Source organism: Struthio camelus, chromosome 7, assembly GCF_040807025.1.
Source record: "Struthio camelus isolate bStrCam1 chromosome 7, bStrCam1.hap1, whole genome shotgun sequence".
In the NCBI taxonomy this organism is placed as follows: Eukaryota; Metazoa; Chordata; class Aves; order Struthioniformes; family Struthionidae; genus Struthio; species Struthio camelus.
Genome location: NC_090948.1, coordinates 33,374,176 through 33,397,883, shown reverse-complemented (window position 1 = coordinate 33,397,883; position 23,708 = coordinate 33,374,176). Strand labels below are relative to the sequence as shown.

General features: G+C 43.8%; 1 protein-coding gene across 4 annotated transcripts in view; it reads left to right on the top strand.

Annotated features, from left to right (window-relative positions):
- SNCG (synuclein gamma) overlaps positions 1-23,708 on the top strand; it is a 37,274-nt gene that overhangs the window by 12,200 nt on the left and 1,366 nt on the right. Inside the window, exons 3-9 of one of the 4 annotated variants that reach the window (XM_068950698.1) lie at positions 31-92; positions 1,396-1,488; positions 2,126-2,211; positions 7,752-7,886; positions 13,003-13,044; positions 13,941-14,068; positions 23,506-23,586. In XM_068950698.1, the coding sequence (XP_068806799.1) occupies positions 2,148-2,211; positions 7,752-7,886; positions 13,003-13,044; positions 13,941-14,068; positions 23,506-23,586 (450 nt within the window). In that variant the 5' untranslated portion in view covers positions 31-92; positions 1,396-1,488; positions 2,126-2,147. The other 3 variants (XM_068950700.1, XM_068950699.1, XM_009685781.2) reach the window with 3 other exon arrangements.

Genomic DNA, 23,708 nt, shown 5'->3' with positions numbered 1-23,708 from the left:
CGGTGTATTTCTGTTTTCATTGTCTTACAGCATGTCACGCTCTGGCACTTTAAAGGATAAAGTCAGGAGAATGATGCTCCGCTGACAAGAAGGTGAGAGTTCTGGTGCAGGACTGCTAGATTGTGTCTCACTTTGAATGATGAGATACTCGGCCCAAAGGGCATAAAATCTTTTCAGGTTTTTGGAAGGGCTTGCTATTAAAGACCATGGATTTGCATTTCCTTATCACTGGTTAGAACGGACCCCTCTCCTCCTAATTGCCTCTTATACTTCATGGAAGAACCCAGAAAAACATGGAAATGCTCCTACTGACTTGTGACTGACGCCACTGTGCAAAAGCTGTTGAACAACAGGGCATCAGCAGCGGTGCCTGGGGCAAGATGGAGAGATGCTTTGGCAGTTCTAAGGCTGAAACCTGCTCTCGCTGTAGGCACTTCTCTAGGGAGACAAAATTGCAAATTCTGGACTTAAATCTGAAAGAAACAAGCAACTTCCTTCTGTTCCTTCCTGCTGCTTTTATTCATAATGTGTGCATCCTGCTATGATGCACATTAATGTTGATGCGTGAATATTTTATGTACCATGCTTCACATGCAAATGTACCTTTCTTACGAGTAACTGGATGTGACCTAAGCGTTGTGTTTGTTTACTTAATGAGATCTATTATTGGGAAGGAACTGAAACAAACCTGAAGCAAAACAAAGACTAGTTCAGCAAAACCTGAGCTGCCATGTGGTCATGGCTTACAGAAAAGCGATTTTGTGCTACAGATGATGAAGTTATCACATTTGGGACCTACTTCCAAACCTTTGGACTTGTCTTTCAGCTTATACTTTTTCTCTTAGTCTCGCCTCATCTATTAAATCTTTATTCCTGTCAGATGCGGTATCCCGTAAGTAGAGGGGCAAAGTTTCTCTGCCGTCCTGCTGTGTCTCTGTCAGGTGTAAGAATTTGTTCTATGTATCTTTAAAACATACTGCCTGCAAACGCAGCAATCAAGAGGCACAGATTGCTCAGCCTTTTGCAAGTTAATAATGTAACATAACTATTTGGTAGCAGTTCTGAAAGATGCTGAAATATTGAGCGTGCTGGGGACTGACATCCCCTTCCTTGTGATGGGCAGCATAGGACGCTGCAATGAATATGTGGAAGGTGCGAGTTATTCAAAGGCTCCTCCTTACTAAACAGCACTTGTCAAGATTTCTGTCTTCTCAACTGTCCTGATTTAGAGTCCCTGGATAATATAGTCAGCTTGTATTGTCTGTTCATAACACTTGATTTATTGGTGGACTGTAAGCTGAGCTGTAAGTTTTCTTCCTTAACATCTATAGAGGAATAAGCGTGAGGTCCCCATTTAGGAATGTGATACATAACGACCTTTCCTCTTTTGAGCAGGAGCATCAGCATGGAACCAGTGAAAGCAGATGTATATGGCCATTTTCCATAATAATTCGCTCATTGCCTTTTGAGGTCAGTCCTTTCCAGGAGGTAATTATTGAATGAGGAGGACAACTGTGCACCAACTAATATCATAGATATCTATCTACTATTCAGTTACCTGCTTTATTGTAAGCTTGGTGCACCTTACAGAGCCATTCAGAATATTAGTACTGCTGGTGGAATGGAAGAAATGGGTGAAATAAATACAATTTAAAGCATAGTTTGCAAAATGATTTGGAAATAGGTGTTACTCCAAAAGCATACTTGAAGCACCATCAGTAAGTGGCATAATAATAGCACGTTTGGTAACTGCCCTGATACGTCTGACAAGTTTCTGGCACTTCTCAGAACAACTAGTAAAAAACAAACAAACAAACAAACTCTATTTTGGCAGCTAAATTTGACAGGTGATACGTATTTTTCCTCCATTTTTGGTCTCCAAGTCAGTAAGGGTTTTTTTGTTTTGTTTTTCCCCTGTGCCCTTATTCACGAAAATGCTTTTTCCTAAGTATTTCTGAAAGATACTTTTTCACGTTGTTTTCATTCCGTAACGGTTCACGTTACCAGTTACACCAGACTCATCCATACACTCTGTGGTCTTGCAGATAATTTTCATGACTACCCTTGCCTTGTCTGCTAATTGCCAAAACTATTTATGTTTAACGTAGCTCTAATCTCCATCCAGTGTTGCCTGCCCCGAGAATCCGATGTGCCATTTGCAGTTCCATAAGCAAGCTGTCAAACAGCTGCACGCTCTTCTGGATAAGCTGGGTAAGACCTGAAATCCACTTTCTCATCTCGACCACTTTTTCTTTGTTTAGTACGACAGCCCTGCAACTCCGGTTCAATAGGAGGTTGGAGACCAGACAGTAAACAGTGCCAGCCAGTATGTTTGATAAATAGCTTGTGCATACTTGGAAAGCAGATGCGCTGGCTATACCAATTAGTTTTTCTCTGGAAAAAGAGCCCTTTGAAATTAAATTTTCAATTAATAGATTATATTTCATTTCTTCTGTATCTTCCCAGATTCACTGTCTACCCCATAATGGTCTTAAATCTATATTATGGTTTTAAATTCAGAATCTGAGTACTAAAAAAAAAAAGAAGCTTTGGAAAAATGTCTAGAAAGCTGAGAAAACCTAGAATTATTTTAATAAGTATATATTGCTTCAGATTCATATATCCCAGCTTCCAATCTCTGAGGCAGACTGAACAGCTGAAAGGATTTTATGTCTGTGAAGATGAACAGAACAGTTTTGCTGATATCTGCACAGCAAGGGGATAGGTGCTCGTCAGACATTGGTTTTTAAATCTGGAAAATGCTGTCTCATGCTCCGGTCTGGAAAGCGCCATCTCATTCTCGTGTCCGGCTCCTGCCCTCACGCAGCACCCAGGCGTTCCCCGGGCGCTGCCTCCAGGGAAGGAGGACGCAGTTGGCTTGCATGGGTGAGAGCACACAAAGAACGGTGTCAGGAAATTTCTTTTTTAGGCAGACGGCCTGGCTAAGAAGTTATTCTTTTCAGTAGTTTGTCCTTCAGAGGAGGAAGGGGATTTCTTGTTGGCAGTATATTTTTTTAGGTTGCTCAAAATCTATAAATGATGCTCAGTAGTAGAGAACAGTCTCTAAAGACTGCCGAGTGCTGTGCTAGCAGCACTCCCCTCTCTGGGTATGTGCCTTAGAAGCTGCTTATCTGTCAGACTTTACACTATTATTCCCTGACAAAGGAAATTACTCATTAACTATGCAAACATGCACACAGAGATTCCAGTCTTAAATTGTTTGCCAAGAGGATGTCACACAGAGCTCCTTGTTTTCTTTAGAGCATGTAAATTAACGGTCTGAGACAGTTCTCCTTTCTGCACTCTGAAGTATCCATAAATGGCGAGAGGGAGAAAGAGAGGGTTTTTGTTTATATGGAGCAAGGTTTGATCCTGCATGTTAATGTTATTCTGCCTACAAAAACTTCCTGAACAAAGGATGTTTATTGGCCACAAGTGCAGCTGATTGTCTTTCCTTTCCTTACCTTTCTTTCAGACAATATCCTACACCATTTAAATACTCAAATAGACTGTGACCAAAGCCCGTTTGGTTCGGTGAATCCAGGGAGATTCCTTTGTCAGCTGGTAGTCTCCAGTGCAAGTTCCTTGTTAAAGGACAAGGTTAAGATCCTGACCACGGACTAGCTTGCAACTGAGAAAACAAAGGAGGAAAGAGCAACAAAGAAAGTCTGCTGTAGGCGTGAGGAAAAAGTCAGGCAGTAGAGGACAGGGAATTTTCAGTTTTTGTCCTTTGCATTCCTGTATTTCCTTTGGGGTTGTACTTTTGGGAAGAAAGCAGTTAGGCTGCAGTCAGACTTGTCAGGCCAGCGGTGCCTGGGCAGAGGGGTAGGCAGGCCCGGCGTGGGCAACTGCACCTTTCGGGGACTCTCCAAACGCCTTGTGTTGGGCAGAGAGAGACTCGCAGCAGACGAGCCCGACCAGGCAGATTCGGGCGATAAATGAATGATGGTTTGAGAGCAGGGCTCGGAGCTTCAGAGCCAAAGACGCGTTTAGCCAGGACGTGTTTCCCGTGTCCTGCCCTCCTTCTCGGCTCCTGGACACGTGCTGCCCCTCAGCCACCCGCACTGGTAAACCGTGCCTGGAGTAGTGCCGACTCTTACTTTTACACAGACGGTGAACGAAAGCAGCCCACTGTTGAGCTTCAGCAGGTAGCTGCTGTTTCGATGGATGTGCAGTATATGTGGTTTTGGCACACCAAGCATATATAAAAATTACTCTTCAAACTGGTATGTGGATTCTCCAACTTCCTTTGTTTAAGAAGAAGTGGAGAAAAAAGCCTGTGTTTGGTGTTAGCAGGTGTAACTCTCATTGTCCCGTAAGGGATCACAGCTTTTCCTGAGAGGTGCCTGAGGACAGGACATGAGGAGATAGCTCATGAAAAGAAGTTTCCGCTTGCCCCGCCAGGCATTACACAAAGGAAGCTGAGGCTTTCTTTTGCTGTAATGCAAAGCAGCTAAATGTTTGTGTGACACAAATCAGTTACAAAGTCATCTGAATAAAACTAAATAAAAACAGCGGGGGAACTCGCTACAGCTCGGGCATCTCAGTGATGTCTAACTTAATGGGGTCCTTTCCAGGGTCCTAAGGGAGATGGTAGAGAAAGAGAGATTAACTTAGGAGGACTCATCTCCTTATTTCCACGATACGTGATTGTCACCATGTCAAGAGCTTATCTTGCATCTCATGATGCATTCTGTTCATTCTGCATTAACTACTCCCTTGTTGCATACCAGACAATTACTGGATGAAACCCAAAATTAACCCTTTTCCACATCAGACTAAAAGCTTTGCTGTACCCTGCCTCACCTACTGGAAAACGATATTCTAAATAACAGTAACAGTGCAGAGCACTCGTGGATTCTAATAGTTTTAGCTTGCTAACTGTAAACTACCTATTTTATTCTAAATTTTAATAACGCTTTTCTGTTGTGGGAGAGCTAATACAAATGGAAGAACATTTTTCAGACACAGAGCTGATATCCCAGCAAAACCTTAAAGCCAAGGTTGCTTATCTGAACTCCTGTTGTTAGGTTTGCCTGAGGCAGGATCGGCAACAAATCAGGATTGAATCCTCTGCTTAGAATAGAGAATAGGGTACCGTGATTGCCACGGGATGGCAAATGTTTAGGAGCCTTTAACGATGCCTGCTCTATTTAGATCACCTGCGATATTGTTTCGAGTCCAGAGCTTTCCTGAAGGTAAAACAATGCCTATGCAAACTGCTTGCTGTCTTGGGAGTGATCAGAAAAAATTTAAATGCCTCTTGCGAGTTCTTGTGAAGGTCAACAGGAGAGGAGAACGCAGGAAAGGAGTATCCCATTCAGGCGCTGCTTAATTGAATCTCATGATGATTCATGTTTCATATTCCAGAATGGCTTGATATTTCATGTGTTTGTTAACTTGGTAACAAAGCAAAATATGTAGAATTCAATTGTACAAATTGCAATGATAGAACACTAGTTTAACAAAGTCAGAATATCCTTCTTGCTCAGCTTTATCAAGCTGGCAGTTCTCGAGAAAATACCAGTTCCACCTCTAACCCTGGGAAGCTCTGCGCTATACTTTAATGTTTTTTGAAAGTCTGGTGAAAAAGTAAATGGGCCCCGTAGCATTTCCCAAAAATGGCAAATTCACGTTTTAGCAAACATATTAAAAACATGACACCTACCCTGCTCCTAATGAAAACAATGGGAGTCTCACCACTGACTCCAAGAGCAGCTAGGTTAAACCATTGATTGTACAATAAAATACGACCCATATATCTGATTTAAGAGTAGACTGGGAGCAGAAATGAGCACCAGCTGAGCACTTTGGGTAGCAGTCAGTCAGCCACCAAAAGGAAATTTTGAAAGATAATGGGAAAAAAAACTTTTTTCGCTCATTGTTGCATCAGAGTCTAGAACAATGACACCTCTCAGTTCTATGTAATAATGATCTAACCTGAAATTAATGTACTGTTAGTATGTTGTAATGGCCTTCCACTGAACCTTACAGTATTTTTTTTAACTAACAATCAATAAATTTATCAGGCTTTCACAGGTTTGACTCCTCTACATTTAAATAGAAATTGGTTCTCCATTTATCATCAAGGAGAACCATTTGTGAGAACAAGAGATTAAGAAATCTATATATTATTTTCCAGATCGACAGCCTTTTCAGCTGTTTCACAATGGAGTGTAAAGACACTCCCAAAATCTAAAGAAATATGCTTCACTTCAGCAGTAAGAGCTAGCATGTCACGCATGCCTGCATGCATGTGCATATGCATTATTTTTTATTCCGGCTTCTGCCTTTTCACTCTGTAGTCATTCCCCATCTGAATCTTCCAGACTGGTAGCTTATAGCAGTAGTGACTTACGGACCATTACGCTTCATGGCATTGCAGCGTACTACCCTCACGTAATGCCGTTGGGCCTCTCAGTTCAATATTCCGTTTGCCTGATAAGAGAAAGCAGCCAAAGCCAGGCACGTTTTGTGTTCAGAGACTGGTGCTTCCTGAGTCCGTAGCTTCAGGGACGGCACCATAAAAAGCCATCACCTCGTGGTCGGCTTTTACAGGACAAAATGCTAAGCATCTGATTATAACAGGAATCCACCAGCAATTGCTTTCAGCCTTACTTTCTTCGAATATCAGTTTACTAGTGAGACAATCTATTTCAGAAGATAATTTAGGTTTAACTTAAGGCATATCAGGATTTCCAACTGTGACTAATGTTCATATGTTTTATTATGTTTTTTTTTGCTAGTGAGCCCTTGAGCCTGGATGGGTTTTCTATGCACACTAAAAAGATTTTCACAGTCAGTTCTCAGGTGGGTGGTTTGCTCACCCCACTGTGCCCTGAGACGCGCACCTCTGACACAGGTGATGGTGTCTGTGTAAAACGTTGCATCATTCTGCAGCAGCTTTGCTGATCTCTGTCTACAGCAGCTCAGAGAAACAAATAGGAAACAGGATTTCCTTCAGCAGGCATCTGATTTTTCAGAAATGAACCATTGTAACGGGATGTGAAGCCAAGCAAAATCCGTAATTCGTACTAAATGCCCTGAGGGGCCACCTTCAGACTTCACAAACATGGCTAATGGGACGTTCAGCTCCCTGTACCTGGGCACCAGGCATTAGCTAATGGCTTTTGCTCCCCTTTTTCTGTCAGTGTTTACTACCAATAATGTTCTTGTTACTGTTTTGTGCAGGATGAGTTCTGGTAAATGCTAGACCAAGAAACCTGACCCTGTTTGTTTTGTTACAAACGCTACCTGCCTTACGTGCTTTCCAGCTTCTGGGGACCCACAGGAGCTTGCGTTTCCTTCTTGCTGCAGCCTCAGGGAGATGAGCTTTCAGGAACTCAGCTCTTTAGATAAAAATCTCCCTCTCCACATGAAAGGATCGGAGAGTGTCCTTGAGTGAGAGCATTACAGTACATTTTAAAAGCCTTATCCATCTGGAAATTTTCCAGAAAGTCCCTTACCTACCCATGTCCTTCTCCTCTCCCCCCTCCCTTCTTAAACCTTGCCAAGCAGATCCATATCATTAATATTTCAGTATCAGCTATTCACAGGCATTGGCTACACTGCAGTGCACTTGATCAATAAGAGCTGGCAAAGGCTCTGTGAGGTTTGCCACACTCTCTTCATCCAGCAGAGGAGTAAGAGCAAAGATAGAGACTGGCAGAGAAAGTGAATCTCTGCGCAGGGTAAGACTGCATATTGCAGTCACTGTCTTGAGGTGTTTTTTACTGCTCTCCCTCCCACAGATCCTGCAGAAAGGATGGATGTCTTCAAGAAAGGTTTCTCCATTGCTAAAGAAGGTGTGGTGGCTGCCGCAGAAAAGACCAAGCAGGGAGTGACAGAGGCTGCAGAGAAGACCAAAGAGGGTGTCATGTATGTAGGTAAGAGCTAACTATTTTCCATTCATATTTGAGTGTGAGCTGCCTCATAGATTTTCTTTGAGAAAGTCTGGCAAAATTTCATAGTGGCAGGAGGTCTCGATCACGTCCTGAGCTCGGCTGCAGATTGACTGTGTAAGCCTGGGATGCCACAGCCTCTCTGCGCCTCAGTTTCCTCAGCTGTAGATTAGAAATAGCAACTGGCAGTACTTCATGGGAGGCAGAATTAACGTAAAACATTAAAAAGCAGATGCTCAGGTGGAAGTTTTACGTTATGATTATTCACTGCTTGTTTTCAGGGTGAATCAGTCGGCTCTCGGAGCACCGGTGATCTGCTCCCCCCGCAGCACCGTCAGCAGCGCAGTGAGCGAGGTCCCCGAGAGCGACCCGCAGCCCTAGTCACTGGGCGCTGTAGGACGTCCCGGTTTCCCACAAACATACCGTTTTATCCTGAGCTCCTTCTCCTGCTCACTGACCTGTTTTGTTCGCCGTGCGCCCGTTAATCTTGCTTTACAAAAGAGATAACCTAAATTCCTGTTGCCCAAAGCGTAGATTCTGGGTTAACAGCACGTGTTTTGTCCTGTCTAGAAACCTCTCTGACAATTAATATTCTGTTTCAGAAACCCCCTGTTTCCAGGTTGCCCTTGAAACCCGGTATCTTCCCTATCTAGTGCATACAGTTACGGGGCTGGGTGGTCAGGTATTCTAGATACTGCAGACCCTATAAAGTCTTAGATTCCCAAGACTGATTAGCTGGGTGCTGATTGCTGCATCTTTTACAGCTTTTTATGTCTGCTAGATACGGGAAAGATTTTTATTTTTCAGTAGGAAAGTTTCCACACAGGCTCTTCCTGCCATCGTGCTACAATAGCCACAGCTGTATGTAGCTACCATGTCTAAAATACTTATATGCATGTTAGTTACAGATATACGTTTTTAGATTACAAATGAATATAAATTTTGTGTTTAGCAGATCTGCTAATATCTTCATCCCAAAATTTTATTGGCATGCTGTAACTGAACATGTTCTTCATGGTATATATCAGTTCACATTTCAATTTAGAGCTGACTCACAAGCAAAAAAGTAAGCAGCATCCCTGGAAGGAATTCAGCCAAGAGCAATATTTGAAACAGTAGTCTGTGAAATGTCACCTCTACGCGTTGGATGGTGGCATTGCTACTGCCCCAACTGCTTCCTGGTTTAAGCAGCGTCAGAAGGGATCATTCAGAGATTTTTATACATCATTCCTCCCATCTCTTCTCAGTAATGTTTTCTATCTTCGGCCTGTAACCTATTTTTCTTTTTGTGCAGCTGTGGGGTGAAGTACAGAGTCTGCTCATGTTCTGACCTTTTCAATAAACTTTTCTGAAAGCCTGTGTAAAACCTAAATCACTGAATAAGGACCAAGTTAAAGATGACGTGCTTCTATTTTGTGTTGTTTGTTTTGTTTTTTATTTTTTCTAGGAGTACCACCAATTCCCACCCAGTCATGTACTGGATATTGCTTTGTACTGGGGCGGATTCTGCGTGATGCTCGGTTTCTGCTGCATGCTGGGGTGGGGGGATGCTCAGCCCTTTTGGGAACATTCAGCCTTTCACAGAAAGGAAAAAGTGAAGGCCAGATGCCGATTACCTCACAGAACTGATTTTAAATAGCAAAGAAGGCGAAGATCAGGTTTATCCATTAAAACTGGAGTGCTTAGTGTGTCGTCTGTGCCCCTTTTCCTCACTGTGTGCCACAGAAGGTGTTGATTAAAGAGCCGAACTGTTCTTTCACTACTCCTTCCTTTGCATAGCCCTGTCCCAACAGGTTGTTCTGGGTGTTAGGTGAAGTAACCTGAATTTTCTAATGCTAGGAGAAAATAATACCTGTATTGAAGCTTTAGAGTCTTTTCAGAAAGTCAGGAAAAGGGGGATAGGAAAAATAAGGTGGGGAAGTGAAGGGGATCCCTCACTTTTGTTCACATCCGTATTAACTCATTGCTGACTAGTCCAAAGCCTTCTGGAGGACTCCCGAGGGCCAGGCACAACCACCAAACCTGGTAAGTCACTCACTGCGGCCCCAGGAAATAAATGCTCCTTCTGAGGCATCCGTCTGGAGCAGACGGTGCCATCGGGGCTCTGCTGCCACCTCTTCTCCCCTGCCTGAGCCAGGCAGCTTCAGTTCCCGCAGCCTATGCCAGTGCCCGAGATGCCTCCCTCCCGCCTGTGCTAACACCGCAGTGCGGTTTAGCTGGGCTGGTGAGAGGTGCTGCCGCCACGCAGCGGGGCGTGGGAATGGGGGGTCCCCTGGGGGCTTGCTGAGGGTGCAGGGAAGGGAAGGGGGTGCACAAACAGAGAGAGAAGGAGAAATCCTGTAGCATGGGCCACCTGTGCACTTGGAGAAAACTCAGTCTGCTCTCCAGACGGTAACCGTCTCTGGCTCTGCAGCAGGTGCGGCTGATTCTTGCACAGTAGATCTGTATCCAGCAGTTAATTCTGTCTTTTTTTAATTGGTTTAAATAGGGGGATAAGTGATGATGAAGTTAATGCAACGCTGCATCAGAGGTGTCACCAAGACAAAGGAAAAATCCTAATCAGTCACAGAGCTGAGTATGAAGTCATTACCACTATTTCATATGATAAGTCAGGAAGCCTCAGCAGAGTGCACTTCTATTTTTTCCAGAGTCACTTACTGTCATGCACGTTGCAAAAAGCCCCAAGGCACTAAGCTCTACTTAAGAAGCGACTCCAGCAAGTACTCCCACCAGACTACTGCACGTCATAATACTCTTCTGCTACGAATCTTTTCCCAGTGCACAGTGCTCCTCCACCACCTCTATCCCCCCCTCAAAATACAAAGCTGTAATGGGTATTGCGCAGCACTGAGACACTCCTTTTGCAGAAGGGGCAGGATGTATGAACTTTTAATTCTAAGTATACAAGCTAAGGGCAAAGACTAATGAGTAATACTGAGATTGAGCGTGAGATGATTGCTTTTGGATGCAAGAGATGCCAGTTGCTGGCAAGGGTATCTGCCGGAAGGTCAGACTGTGTGGTGCATAAGGAATGCAGGCGCCTGAGTCATCGGGTGCGGTCGTGGCAGTGTTTTTGAAAGAGGAGGCAAGCTGTGCTGAAGCTGCAGGCAGTGCCGTTTCCTACAGCTGTTGCTTCTTCTGTTTCTGCCATGAAATGTATTCAGATGTTTTTCTTGTATGTGCATCCCTTCTTTCTGGAATAATTCCTTCTTTCTGGAATTATTTTCCATTTTAAAAATACCTCCTCCTATTCCCCTGCAAAAGAATCAAGGCCAGCTGGTCATCTTAGGTAAAAAGCCTGGTAAAAAAAAATACATGATATAAGTATACTTCTTGTCTCACTTAGTATGTTTACTGCAAAATTGAAAAATATATGAGTCCAGGACAGCTAATTACATACTTGATTTACCTTAGAAATGCTCTTTGACCAAGAAGCAGCAAAGAAGGGCTAAGCTTGAACCTCTGTGTCCGGTGTGAGAAGGTCTTGCATGTCACCTCAATATTGAGACCATCTTGTGCTGGAACTGGATGGACTGTTGGGATGGCACTGGAGGAAGGGGGGAAATGGAAGCAGGATTGCATCTGAATTGAACTTAGTGCATTTGGGCAATTCTGGGGCTTACGTTCATGGCGTAAAGGAGATGCACATCTGGTCTGCACACTACTGTGCTTCCGTACACGTGCTTGTATCATGTGCATCATTATTAAATCCAGTTTACAGTAGTGCGCACACATATATGTCATTATTAAATGCAGTTTATAGCTGTAACAAGTAAAAAATACAAAGATTTCATCTCTTCAGGATGCACAATTCAGGAGGGTGGAGTGAAATGTTTAGGGCGTATTGTAGTAGGACAGCTTTGTTCTACCTATCAGTTGTTATCAGAGTGCTGCACTTGTTTTACTTTTCAGGCTTTTAATGAGAATTAGGTGTGGTTTGTAGCTAACTTCTCCCATTACACCCATGGACGCTCCAGTGCATCTGCACCTGGCTGATTCTGTATTTCTATCATTTTGAAAGTTGGCCATAAAAAATCTGTCTCTCTTTGTTGAATTGGTATGAAAACTTGAAAAGAGGCTGTGTAGTTGTGGAAGGCTTACAAATTACAGTAAGATGGAACCATCGAAGGAAGACCTTTAGAGTATGTTTCTTTTACTTTCGACAGAGATAAATTTGATCTTTTATTCTTCTAATGTGAAGGAGCATCTAGTTACTGTAGGGGCTTCCCATCGACCACGTGATTTAACATAACACACATGCTGCAGTATGCAAGTAGAAGGGAGGTATAGCAAGTCAACTCAGGCTTAGAAAAAAACTGCAGAGACTAGTAATTATTCCTTAAGGGCTAATTCTCTTGTGGACTGAATACCCACACATCCCATTAGCTTTTGTGCTTTGAGAAAACTGAGGTAAATTACAATGTGATGGTATATACGGTATATTTTCATAATTTTAAATAGAAACAACTGCATTCTGTTTACTGCTATAAGCAGGCATTTACAGTCTGGACTTAGGCACTGAAATGAGAACCAGCGGCATGTAGCAGGTGGGTTGTTGTTTTTCACATTTAGCTTCAAGCCTCTCCAGACTCTATTAAGTGCATAGAACGAAGCCTTAAACGCATACTGTGGCCACACGTCCTGCTGAAAGGCAAGCGGGAGTCACAGAGGTAACTCCATGTTTTGAAAGGCTGAAATAAGTGAGATTTTACCTGGTCATTTAATATGCATTCATTTTTACAATTGACCTGATATTGATTTACCTCTATTCACCTGTTGTTCTCATTTTGGAAATATCCCAGGGACAGACTCTCTTACTCAAACACGTTACGATCAAGATTTTTCAAGTCCAGGCATCTCCAGGCAATGCACAGCTGAGGTTATCCAGCTCCCAGCACAGAGGTTCTTGTTGACTTTGGTGGGAGAAGAAGCTGGTCCTTCCTGCACGCTGTAGGAATGGAGGTTCTCCCTTCCTCCCAGGAGGTGTCAACAGCACCAGGAGCCCCCACCACACCTCATAAGGACAGAAAGCCATCCAGGTCCAGAAACCAGTGCTCTCTTTGCTAGATAACACTAACGGTCTCTTTGCTTCCTTTCACAGGTGCCAAAACCAAGGAAGGTGTAGTGCATAGTGTGACTTCAGGTAAGGGCACAACCCTGAGAGATATAGAAATTGATAGTGTGTTGTTGAGCCTCTTGATAAGGCCAAGAAACTCCTGCCAAACAGGAGGTCTTTTGAGGCAGCACTGGTCCACGTGACCTTCGTCTGATGAATGGAGGGTGCTTGCCAGGAGCAGTGGGTCAGGGTCTGGCATTTGCAGTGCACGTGGATGGGAGAAAATATTTAATCAGTGGAGCAGGTCAAAAAAAAATCTAACAAATGTTATTTGGCAGACTCTGCTGATTGGTAGCAATTTAAACATCTCACAAAGTCAAGAGTGCTGTCCAGATTGCAGAGAGGCTTTACTTGTGTCAGTTCCTGTCAGACCAAAACCTTAGTTTTTAGGAGCCTCCTGTCAGCCAGTCACAGAGTGAAGGACCCTACGGGCGGGACCCTTGTAGGATCCACAAGCTCCAAGGCAGATCTACCACATGGACTGCCTTGAACAGATATGAATGGATCCCTTTGTGACTAAATTCTTTTTTTTTTTTTTTGGAGCCCTGATCTATTAATTCAAATAGAAGGGACAAGTAGAAGGTACCTCTGGGGAGAGGTCATGCACAGTCTACATTGCAAAAATGCTTTATTTGCACAATTGTCTCTTAGCATCTTACATTGAGTTTTTCAGTCTCTAGTTGCCCATGAAGACTGACAGGCTGCAGTGTCTGTGTTCCTCTGAACAGCATTTTGAGTGAAATGAAGCCCTCACATACATGATCTGAATTCGGATATGCTATCATAGAGAAAATCCAAATAAGGATTCTACCTGGGCTGATTTATTCTCTTCTCTTGGTGCAGTCATTTTATTGTCCCAGTTAATTTGGCAGCCTGTTGGCAATACCGGGCTCGTTGACTTTCTCTTGTTGTTGAAATCCTAGTTGCTGAGAAGACCAAAGAGCAGGCCAATGTCGTGGGAGAAGCAGTAGTAGCCAGTGTGAACACAGTGGCAAACAAGACTGTAGAGGGAGCAGAGACCATTGTGGCCACTACAGGAGTGGTAAAAAAGGTATGTTTGTTTCTTCAGCGGTCTGCACAAGAGTCTTGTCTGGATTACACACCCTAAAATATCTGGAAATGTTGTTTTCAGTTGACGGTTTTACCTATTTAATGAGAGGATTTCAACAATATCTATTATTATATAATGTTTAATATTATTAAATAATGTTTACTATATAATGTTTAATAGCTGTTAATAACAGATACGTTTAAAGGTAATAGCACTGTCTCCTGCTGTATGCTATGTGGGTATAGCAGTAAATGAAACTGTTCAGAAGCAGGCTGATACAATAAGGCACCAAAGACCAAGATTTTCAAAATTGTCTTGCAAATTGGGGCACCCAGTTCATGATATTTAATGGAATCTGGTTTGTAAAATTGTTGACCACTAACTCTGAAGTGGGTGGTCTTCTGCCCTACCCCTACCAAAGTAATTAGATATCCAGAGGTACCGTGTGCATTTGAAAATCTTCATCCATGTGTCTGTAGACTTAGATGATTGATACATGGACCCCAACTACATTTTGAGACTAGCTACCTTATAGGACTCCATAGCAGTAGGACGAACTCTGATCCAGTTATGATAATATGCCTGCGGGATACACATAGCAAGCACCTACCCACTCCGTCTTAGTCTACCTTTTTAAAACAGATCTAATAACATTTTCTAATTTTGAAGAAGTTTCTTTTGTGAATATGTTCATATTTTAAAGGGCATGTGCTCAAGGACAAAAAATAGACTATACTTGAAGTTATGTTAAGCTTGAAAATTCTGTGAGGTCTTAAAACATTTGGGGTTTTTTTTTTTTTGCTATCATATGGTTTGTATCTGACTCCAAATGTGAGCTTCCTCAAAATTTAAAGGAGTGCCTGCCTTTACAAACATCAAGACAAGTCAAAGGTTTGTATCAAGGTCTTAAAGATTTGCATTTTTATTTGGGGGTTTCTGTCTTTTGTGCTGTAGCAATTTTTCAGGATGGAGGAATACTTTTATATTTCAAAATAAATTTGGCCTTTCCTTGTTCTTTTTAATGTAAAAAAGCAAATTTTTCATGGAGTTGAGTAGAAGCAAGACAAGACAGCAGTGAAAAGTCCAGTAGGAGGCAAAGTTCCAGAATGTGGTGGGATACAAAAATAAGGGAGGTCAGGGGTTATGTTCCCACCTAGTCTGTGTCTTTACAATACAAAGCTTTGAGGTATATTTGGAAATTCTGCATTTACCACACGCTCATCTCTACTAATCCCCCCCCTCCCCGCCCACAGCAAGGGATGCAGATGCATCTCCCAACCAGGGCCATCCATTTTGTCAGCAGTAGATGGCAGCATTAATTAAGAGAAACCCAGCATGGCTTTGAAGAGCATGGTCCCATAGGCTAAGACTCCAAAAAGTCTTACCCTTGTCTTCTATTTTGGGCTGATTTTGACAACAACGAAGCGCCTTTTGATAAAGGCCACATGATCCAAATTACACATTGATTAAGCCAGATTCAAACAAGAAATCTTCTGTCCTCAAATGTAACGTGGCAAATTGAGTTGGTTCAAGTTAGTGGATGAAGGGGCATATAAAGGAGCAGAAAAACTCCTTGAATGAAAGCAAAATTGACCTTTAGACAAGATATTTTCACCGTGTGACTGCAAATAGCAACCATTTGTATGGTACATGAGGCTGTTCTAGAGGCAAATTTTTGGTACTTCTTTGGTAAACTTGGTTGTTTTCGCCCTCTTTAGAGAGCCATAGTCAAGGGAGCTGATAGTGATGTGAGCCAGATTAGTCACAAAACCCAAACCTGGAATCAGAGTGAAGTGAAGCCAGCCAAAACTGTTTTAATTGTTCAGACAGTTGGCTGATGAATTTCCTGACCTAACAGTAAACACATTGTGATGTGAAACAAAACTTCTACGCACCATATAAATCCTGAGAGAATAGACTAACAAAGGAGGAGAATGGCAGCTATGAGTGACGCAAAATGTCCTCTTGAAAACATGTAGAAAGGACAGATTTAGAAGATCTGCTAAGCCCTTGGGATAAGATTAATCTTTATTGCCACAGGGCAGGACAGCTAGGTTGCAGGAGTGCAAACAGTGGTTTCTCATTCAGGGGGGATAGACTACCCTCTTGTACCTTTTGACTGACCAGGCTCAGGGGTGGTCTCTCCAGGAAAGCTGGGAACATGCTGACGGTATGAACCCATCACCCGTAAACTGAACCGTCCCCTCTTCCGACACGGGCTGAGCAGCAGCAATGCACTTTCCCTGCAGTCCTAAATGAAATTTCCCGCCCCCCCCCCCAAAGATTAATGAGCTAAAACTTACCAGTGTTAATGTCACACCTCTAGCTGATTTGCTTTATCTGTTTTTATCCTTGTGCAGATAGTCCCATAGAAAATCAGCTGTTCCTTCACCCTAGTAATGGTTCTGGATTATGCACGCCGCGGGCAATGCACAAAGGCTGCGAGTTTTCCAGAGTGTTAAAGGATTAAGTATCTGAAGTGTCATTTCTGGCACCTTCTGTCAAAGTCAGCCCACTTAAAATTATAATGGAGATTGATCAAGAAGAAAAAAACGTGGGATGTGTCATATGCCAAATGGCAGACTAAGCGAGGGAGCCAGGAAAGTGCTTTAGATACAAGGTCACAGTGCAATGCCAAATAGCAGAGGTGGGCAGCAAACTGAAAACAGGAGGAGAAAAACAAAGCAAAAGAAGTCGCAGGAGAAAGGAGTTGAGGAAAAACGTTTGTATCTGTGAACGGGAGGGGCCTTCTGCCCTGGTGTTGTAGTTTAGATGAGGAGTGCAAATCTTGCAGTCGTCCTTGCTCTCCATGCTTCGGTTCGCGGCGGAGAGCGGTCTCAAAATGCGTGAAATGGATTCCTTTCGGGTGGCACCAAAGCAGATGACGTGCTCCAAACGCACGCCTAGTAGTCCCCGCTGCTAAGGGGGTAGTGGCCGTGGGACCGGGGCCCAAAGGAGTAAAGCTGTGCTGTTTCTCAGCGCCAGCTGCTTCCTCTCCAGCTCTGCTCCTGCTGCGCCGCACCGTTTGCTGGTGGAGGCACAGCCCGAGGCTGCCAGCGGCAGCGCCAGGAGCTGCAGTACGTAGAGGGGCATGCTGGAGATAGACCAGGAGTGAAAAGGTAGACCCCTTACACGTTTGAAAAATAAAGAGATGCTATGAAAACCTCTCAATCCTACGTAAGCTTTTCAGCCCCCAGCAGTCTGAGGTAGTTGTTACAGACAGGCCTGAGCCTTGTTCGTGCTCCATCTGGTCGTCGTCTTTTTAATTGCAAAGAGCAGCTGCCTTAAGGCATATTTCTGTTGTCAATTAGTGTCATTCCTCTGCTGACTTTATAGAGGGGTTGTTCAAAGTGCCGGGGCATCTGTGTAAGTACATGGTGAACAAGGAGCGGGGCTACCGGGGGCTTGAGCCTGGGCACTAGGGTGGTGTAGGAGGCGTATTCTCAACTCACTGTTCCTAGTATTAATATCAATTGCAGGTAGCTTGTTGCCATTTAATCTGTGTGTTTGACAGCTGGAATCAGTGAAAGACACGTACCAGCAATGAGCAGAGAACTTTAAAGGTTCTAGATTAAAATTTTGCTCTGGGCTACAGTCACGGGGGCATGGAGCTACACGGGTGTATCGAGTAGCGATCTTGGCCTGTGGGAGTGTTGTAGCGTTGGAATAATTCAGCTCTCCACTTAAGATGACAGCTGCTCAGACAGGTACACGCAGGGGGCGGTTGGCACCCTGCTGCACAAGGCCCTTCTGCTCCCTGCTGTCCTCGGTGTGAGCGCTCGGATCCAGAGAGAAGAAAACGTGCCTGAAATAACTCTGCACCGAAGGAGGAGTGCCAGGCGCCAGGTGTGCACAACCTTGATTAGTGTTGGCATCACTTAGTAAAACTTTGTCATTGGCCTGGTCGCTGCTAACTGAGTACAAGAAATGACTGACTGTTCTGGAGGAGTTTTTCAGCATTAAGTCAAAATATATAAGCTAAAAGATCATAAAACCTTCATATGTTTTTCCGATATGCAAAGAATGACAACTATCAGTAATGTGCTTGGTCTGTAGCTCTGCATGCATCTCAGTCCCTGGAGTGGACATTAAGTGATTTCAGTGAGATAACCACCCATTAAATATCCCTGTCTTAGAACAGGATTAATTTTTCCTCTGCATGACACAGCACAAAGTTTGCTGCATTGCAGACGCCACGTGGCTGGGAACAAGCCCGTGTGCATACACACATGCACTTGCACACACGCATTAAAAGCCCCTCAGGGACTGGAGGAATTTTCCCAGTAGCTAATACTCCCCTACAATTATTCTTCCCTCGCCCTCCACCTAGATCTTCCATTTGTTCTGTCAGTTTTTGTATGGTTTAGTTGTCAGTTCACAGTTCTGTCATTTTAAATTAGTTTTGATGTTTTTTTATTTCATCACGTTAATTATTTCAGGAGTGTTCAGTTACATGCAACTGCTGTCTGCGTTCTCTTAGACCTCACCGTTTCTCTGCGTGTGTGCTGTACCAGTAGTTTAGGTTATGATTTTCATAACAGCTGCATATTTTGAATATGAACCGTTCACATACATGGTCTTCATTCTGTTCATTTAAGTTGTGTGATTCCACTGATACCAACACAGTTGCACTGAAGGAATTAAAGACAGAAGTTGATGAAACATCTACCAGTTTAAGTTTTTTTTTGGTAGGGTGAGTGCAATGAGGAGAGAGCATCCAAGAGCACCTGAGCTGCCACGGAGGGCAAAACTGCTAAGCCTCTGCACCGAGGGAGACACCCAGCAGGAGGAACAGGGAAATCAACAGCTTAAGCACATAAGAATTAAGTAGAATAAATAGCTGAATCTCTTCCCCATTGTACTCAAGCTTCGTTTTACTCTGCAGTGACACCTCCCTGTGATACAGAGGAGACTGCAAAAGCAGCCTGGGCTGGGCTACTCTGCACCCTGTCACGTTGGCTGTGCTGCTTTCTCGTTCTCATTAATACAGCCAGGCATGCGTTTGTCATCCCAGCGTCGGGTGATGTGCAGAATAGCTGAGTTAATGTCATTGGTGGAGCTTCAAACTGTACAAGACGCAGCGTGTGTTTCAGGACTAAAGGCTGCACCCCGGTAATCCTGCACTCCGTGTGAGCCGCCCTGAGGCACCCTGGAAGGGTCTGCCTGGGAGCTAGCTGGGCGAGGACGGAAAACTACCCCACGAGTTCACCTTAGGAAAGCAATCTGTGCAATAAGGCAGAAAACGTGCGCACCCGTCTGCGTGCCTCGTGTCGGTGGCTCTGCTCTCCTTAAACCCTGGCTGGGCTTAGTCAGAGCTGCATCAGTGCGTCGCTCAGGGTGCGTTCAGCCTGCGCCCTCGTGGCACAGCGCATCTGCATCTGCAGGGCCTGCCAGGCTGCCTGAGGGCTTACAAGGGCGTGCTTGGGGAACGCTGCCCAACACATTGCTTTTGCTTCAGCACCCAAGGGCAAGAGCACTATAGTGAGCTGAACCTTTCTCTGCCTTTTGCAATTGATGTCCCATTGTGGGCTGTTAAATTTGTAGCAGGTTGCCAGTGCACCCCACTGTTTTATAGCCTTAAAGCAAAAAGAAAGCTTGCTCACCACTGAATTTGTTGCCTTTCTGATAACAGTTATGCTCCAGCATCAGCGTGCTTTCTCTGTTAGAGAAGGAAGAGAATCCTGATAAGGTATTTTACCTTAGGCGTTTCCAGGATGGAGAAAAAAACATTGTTTTATAACATAACCCATGGTTGCAACACACCTTTCCATTAGAACATTTTTATCCCTCTTAATTAGATGACCACCACTGAAATGAGTAGCAAAGTTTTTACTGTCCTCATGAGAGGCTGGGTTTTTACCCTTGCTTTCTTGCTCAGCTTCACTCTGCTTATTGCTGTGATAGCTGGCGTTGCAATCCATCGGTTTCTGGCTCTTCATCCAAAATGAAGACCCTTACATCACATGGTCGACCTATATGTATGGTTTTAGCAGGTAGTCACTGTACTCCCCACCCAGCTAACGCCCAGCTGAAGAACAGCAGCCCTTCCTCGTATCATGTTCGCTATTCTGGGCAGGGAGGGAAGCGTGTGAGAAAAAGGCTGCGAGGCGAAAACCTTAACACAACCTGACACCTCTTCATCCTGTGATTGTGCTGGTTCCTGCCGTGGCGGTTTAGGAAAGCTCTGAAGAAACATGGTTCCTTCCCTTTCTAAAAATGGATGGATGAGTCATTTTTATCCCCCTGTAGTGCAGTCAGAGCACAGAGTGCATTTCAAGGGATATAGGGAGCAGCGTAATACAGAAGAGGCCTTCTTTGACCTACCCATGGCGCTCAGATGAAGCGTCCTGAGAGAGGGATCCCATTTTCTGTGAACTATTTATGAAACTCTCAGGGCTCAGCTCCCCTCTCCCGAGAAGGGGTAGGTGGTCATTTCCTTTCAGAAAGATCTGACTGCAAGGCTCCGTGTGCTGTCCTTGTCCTTGTGGTCGCATAAGCTGCGTCCCGGTTTTCCTAAGGCAGCTCAAGCCCTTGGGCTGTCGCCTTTGCTTCACCTCCAGTTTCACGTGCCAGCTCTCAACCCCCCCCAAAAGCTACCACGTGCCTCCTGTTGCAGCTGTTGACACTGACTTGTATTGCAGGAATCCGCGTTTTCTTTTCTTTCCACCGTAACAGCGTGTAAGCCTGTTCAAAAAGGTTTAAAATACACTTTCGGGCTGCTTACCTGCTTTGAGCTAATGTGCACTGTTAAGTTGTGAAGCGTAGCGCTGTTCATTTTTATACCGTGCCATATGCAGGTAAAGTGTTTTAAAGTCACAGACCAGATCCTGAGGCCGGATCAGCCTCTCTGAATTCAGTCTCGGAGCAGGGAGCAGAGATTAGCCCTTTATCTGGCATTTTGTGCGAGATACCTGGGCCAGAAGCTCGCTTGGGTTAAAGTGCCTCTGTTGGGATGTGCGCTCCAACAGCAGCTAACGATCCAACATGTTCATTTCTGGTATATGCACAGTTGTTTTAATTGTTATCTTTTGGATGGGATACTGATACTCATATCAGTATCAGTCTGTGGATCAGGAGGACTCCTGTGCATAACTACTGTCCCTGTTTATTATGCCTCACTTTCGTTTTTAACATCAGGTTTCTCAGGAAGCTCTTGGTGCTCCAATTCAGTTATTTTGCTATCTGTGAGAAGGACGGCAGCGGGACGGAGCTCTGGATGTGATTGTCTGTGGCCACCATTGTTTGCCGGCAGCAAGAGAGTTTCCTTGGTTAGGAAAGGCTGCAGCTAAGTGATCCCACAGAGCTGTGACGTCTCCCTCCCGGTCTCAGGTCCCTGCTAGGTTGGGGAATTTAAGACCAGAAATTGATCTCCCTCCTGCGCACAATCTGATGTCGTTAGATTACCTGGGCTTACTTAACACAGATGAGACTGGTAATAGCAGTAGTCATCCCAGCCAACAACGCAATGCAAGTTAAGAGCATATTTCTTAGAGGGGAGGAAAAAAAAAACACTATGTTTTTCACATACAGACATCACCAGTACGTGGCTATATATACATAAACTAATTAACTCTCAGCAGGGAGGTAGGGAGAATGCCCAAAGCTACAACAGAAATCATTACTGGGCCTAAGCAAATGTTCAGGCAATTTTCTTTCTGGGTGGATTGATCTATTACAGTAACTTGCGTAGAGAGCAGCAAATCTATAGTAGCACAACCAAATTACAGCACTCATTTCCCAGTTCCCCTTCCTGCTGAAAATGAATCTGAAGTTCAGTCTGGAGCTTAAATTCCCATAGGATCTACCTTATATTTATGGAATTGAGTGTTTGTGATATATGCCCATTTCTTCCTATTTGTTTGATGACATTTCTTTCCTAATTCAGTAATAAGAGCAGCAGCTTTATTGTCCTACTGATGAGAAGTTTTGATTGGACAGGAAGCTAAGGACACATGTGAAAACGAAGAGTACATGATAAGGTTTTCATCCAGGTTCTGTCCTAAAGGGCTCTTTCTACCTGGCCCTTTCAACAGTGCGTGTTCACCAAAGAAAAGCAAAAGAAAATATTTGTAGAAGTACAGCTGGACTCCATCTCGCACACTGTTTGTGACATGAAGCATTACTAAGGAATCATAGAGACAGTCTGAAGATGCTGAAGGAAGATCCCTCCTTTTCCGTTCTTTTTTTTTCAAGAGCTGTGAGACCCATGCAGATTTCCTTTTTTTCATTAGTTATTAGCTATACAAAGTCTCCTAATGTCAAAAAGATGCACGTACAATTTCCCACAGATTAAAGTCCATCTTAATCTCCCCACAAATTTCAGGCAGAGTCCTCCAAGACACACTGAGCATAAAATTCTATTTACAGGAGGTTTTACGTGGACAATTGATTTGCGCTTTATGGGCAGTGACACCAAGGAGCTCCACGCTTCCCAAGTATTGAAATTCAAATAATACGTCTGCCTTCCATCCAAAATTAAGTTTTCCCCTCTTATGATATATATCTCTCAGGTTCCTCTTATGGTGACCCTGACATTATATGGGAAATCAGATTAAAAATTATGGGATGTTGCTGAGCATGTGGGCTCAAAGGGAAGAGAGAAGCTCGGTAATATTATCGGCATTCCCTTGTGCACTGGGGCTGAATCATAGAGGTCCTGCTATTTCTGCTTCTTCCTGGTCTCACAGGTGACCCCTGATTCCATAAAGGTTCATTTTTGTTTCCTCTACATCCGCTGGGCACATCCAGCACGTTCAGGATTTGTCTTCTCAGCCCATGTGAAACAAACACGTTTAAAGTAATTGCCTGGTAATAATGCATCTTTTCTCTTTTTCTTTGAATAGCAAGGTAGATAAAAGATGGGAGGAAGTAGCTAAAAGAGCTCCAGGTGCTTATGAAAATGCTCGGGCTTCAAATACAAATGATAACTTGTTCTTTGATAGCTAAGTTTTATTTGAGGCATGACATTAAAGCCACTGCAATATTGCTGTATCTGAAATTAGTATTCGTTAGTCTGTGAAATGAGTGCTTAGTGCAAAGAAGATAATGTGTAGAAATGCTATGCATAATCTACCTAATTCCAGGTAAAGATAAAACAAATCTGTTCCTCCCAAGTTTCTGCACGCTGGAAGAGTCAAAAGTGTTTAGACTGGGTGATATAAAAGAACATTTCAAAGAAAGAACTAATTCTCCATACAGAAAAGAAGAACCTAAAACAGACTATAAGAAATTGAGTTGCACTTTTACAAGGTTCTGCTCTAACCAACTGCACAAAAAATGTGATTCAAAGCAATATTTACCTTCTATTATACGAGGGTTTTTTTTTTGCATATGTGATGTATCCATTTTGCATAGTCTACTCAAATAGTCTGCCTAAGATTAGGGCTATGACTGTGCATGTGATGGTAAGGACAAATTTATCACTTGTGACTTGGCAGGAGGATCTGGCTCAGCCACAGCAGCCTGAGCAGCCGGGGGCGGCGGGAGAAGCGGTGCAAGGCACAGAAGGCAGCGGAGAGGTAAGGTGACGCCACAGCCCTGATGTCCCTGCGGTCCTCAGTGATCAAGGTGGCACACGGTCTTTTTTGTGTTCCTGCTTTTCCCAGAAAAAAAGCTCCCTCCGCTTTCTGTACAATGGTGA